At 43.8% G+C, this 2,605-nt stretch overlaps 1 protein-coding gene across 1 annotated transcript; it reads left to right on the top strand.

Annotated features, from left to right (window-relative positions):
- The first annotated feature begins 394 nt into the window (after positions 1-394).
- On the top strand, positions 395-1,261 carry LOC117334921 (endo-1,4-beta-xylanase B-like). Its single transcript, XM_033894811.1, has one exon. The coding sequence runs from the start codon at positions 395-397 to the stop codon at positions 1,259-1,261; it is 867 nt and encodes a 288-aa protein (XP_033750702.1).
- The last annotated feature ends 1,344 nt before the right edge of the window (positions 1,262-2,605 follow it).

Genomic DNA, 2,605 nt, shown 5'->3' with positions numbered 1-2,605 from the left:
TGTCCCTAGTGTTTCTATGTCCCTAGTGTTTCTATGTCCCTAGTGTTTCTATGTCCCTAGTGTTTCTGTGTCCCTAGTGTTTCTGTGTCCCTAGTGTTTCTGTGTCCCTAGTGTTTCTATGTCCCTAGTGTTTCTATGTCCCTAGTGTTTCTGTGTCCCTAGTGTTTCTATGTGTCTAGTGTTTCTAGTCCTAGTCTGGTGTTCAAGGTTCTATGTCCCTGTTTCTCTGTGTCCTCTGGTTTTCAGGTCCTATGTTTCTGTGTCTCAGTAAGTCCAGTCTGCGTAGTCAAGGTTTCTATTCCCAGTGTTCTATCCGTTATGTTCGGTCTGGGTCCCAAGTGTTTCTATGTCCCTAGGTTTCTTCGTAAAGCTCGTCTGGTGTATCTAGGTTTCTATGTCCTGTTTCTCCAGTAAAGTCCAGTCTGGGTATCAAGGTTTCTATGTCCCTGGTTTCTCCAGTAAAGCCCGGTCTTGGTATCAGGGTTTCTATTTAATCGGTCTCTCCAGTAAAGTCCGGTCTGGGTATCAAGGTTTCTATGTCCCTGGTTTCTCCAGTAAAGTCCAGTCTGGGTATCAGGGTTTCTATGTCCCTGGCTTCTCCAGTAAAGTCCGGTCTGGGTATCAAGGTTTCTATGTAACCGGTCTCTCCAGTAAAGTCCAGTCTGGGTATCAGGGTTTCTATGTCCCTGGTTTCTCCAGTGAAGCCCGGTCTGGGTATCAGGGTTTCTATGTCCCTGGTTTCTCCAGTAAAATCCAGTCTGGGTATCAAGGTTTCTATGTAACCGGTCTCTCCAGTAAAGTCCAGTCTGGGTATCAAGGTTTCTATGTCCCTGGTTTCTCCAGTAAAGCCCGGTCTGGGTATCAGGGTTTCTATGTCCCTGGTTTCTCCAGTAAAGTCCAGTCTTGGTATCAGGGTTTCTATGTAACCGGTCTCTCCAGTAAAGTCCAGTCTGGGTATCAGGGTTTCTATGTACTGGTTTCTCCAGTAAAGCCCGGTCTGGGTATCAGGGTTTCTATATCCCTGGTTTCTCCAGTAAAGCCCTGTCTGGGTATCAGGATTTCTATGTTCCTGGTTTCTCCAGTGAAGCCCGGTCTGGGTATCAGTGTTTCTATGTTCCTGGTTTCTCCAGTGAAGCCCGGTCTGGGTATCAGGGTTTCTATGTCCCTGGTTTCTCCAGTGAAGTCCAGTCTGGGTATCAGGGTTTCTATGTCCCTGGTTTCTCCAGTAAAGTCCAGTCTGTGTATCAGGGTTTCTATGTAACCGGTCTCTCCAGTAAAGTCCAGTCTGGGTATCAGGGTTTTTATGTCCCTGGTTTCTCCAGTAAACTCCGGTCTGGGTATCAGGGTTTCTATTTAACCGGTTTTTCCAGTAAACTCCGGTCTGGGTATCAAGATTTTTATGTCCCTGGTTTCTCCAGTAAAGCCCGGTCTGGGTATCAGGGTTTCTATGTCTCTGGTTTCTCCAGTAAAGTCTAGTCTGGGTATCAGGGTTTCTATGTCCCTGGTTTCTCCAGTAAACTCCGGTCTGGGTATCAGGGTTTCTATTTAACCGGTTTTTCCAGTAAACTCCGGTCTGGGTATCAGGGTTTCTATTTAACCGGTCTCTCCTGTAAAGTCCAGTCTGGGTATCAAGGTTTCTATGTCCCTAGTTTCTCCAGTAAAGTCCAGTCTGGGTATCAGGGTTTCTATGTCCCTGGTTTCTCCAGTAAAGTCCAGTCTGGGTATCAAGGTTTCTATGTCCCTGGTTTCTCCAGTAAAGTCCAGTCTGGGTATCAGGGTTTCTATGTAACCGGTCTCTCCTGTAAAGTCCGGTCTGGGTATCAGGGTTTCTATGTCCCTGGTTTCTCCAGTAAAGTCCGGTCTTGGTATCAGGGTTTCTATGTAACCGGTCTCTCCAGTGAAGCCCGCTCTGGGTTTCTCCGTCAGTCTACTCTGGTTACATTTATGCTGATCGTAGTAGTAACTTTGGATTGGTCTAGGTATCGTCATTCCCATTGTGTTTTACCTCCTAAAATCTTGCACTGAAATGAGGCAATTTTACAATATCTGAAAAAAAGTGTATATACTACATCATTCTTGTAGGGAAACTTGATAGTATTTGTGTTTTTATAATAGGAACCAAAAGCTGCATGTCTTTGTTGATGGTAGGACATATGGGTTCTATAATGTATCGCTTATCTTGTCAAACAGAAGCACGTTCTGGTGTGTTGTAAATGTCATACTAGAGTACACGCCTTAGGCTGGCTGGCTGGATATCATGTATTGTTTCTATAGGTTAACCTACGTACAGTAATGTATCTCCATAGCCCAATGCTTTCTTCCTGTGGTAGACATTACTGTTAAAAAACATACTTATTTTTAAGGTACAGCATAAATCTTTCTTGTATTTTTTTCTTAGAAATTTGTTTACATAAACAAAATACAATTACAAAGACTCATCTCATACAACAAAGTAGGTTTCTCCTATTGTAAACAGCGAAAGTGGTACTATTGTGACACTTTTCCGGCGGCGTGGTCATCAACATTTCATTTTAAGTTTAGCGTTAGATCCGTTACTCAAAAAATGCAAGTCCAACTTTAACTTGGTATATAGTCGTCTCAACAA

Source organism: Pecten maximus, chromosome 1, assembly GCF_902652985.1.
Source record: "Pecten maximus chromosome 1, xPecMax1.1, whole genome shotgun sequence".
NCBI lineage: Eukaryota > Metazoa > Mollusca > Bivalvia > Pectinida > Pectinidae > Pecten > Pecten maximus.
Note: the sequence above shows the minus strand (reverse complement) of the source record. Positions and strands in the feature narration are given on the sequence as shown.

Excerpts from the sequence above, each read along its gene's own strand:
- LOC117334921 (XM_033894811.1), top strand. The coding sequence starts at position 395 with ATGTCCTGTTTCTCCAGTAAAGTCCAGTCTGGGTATCAAGGTTTCTAT.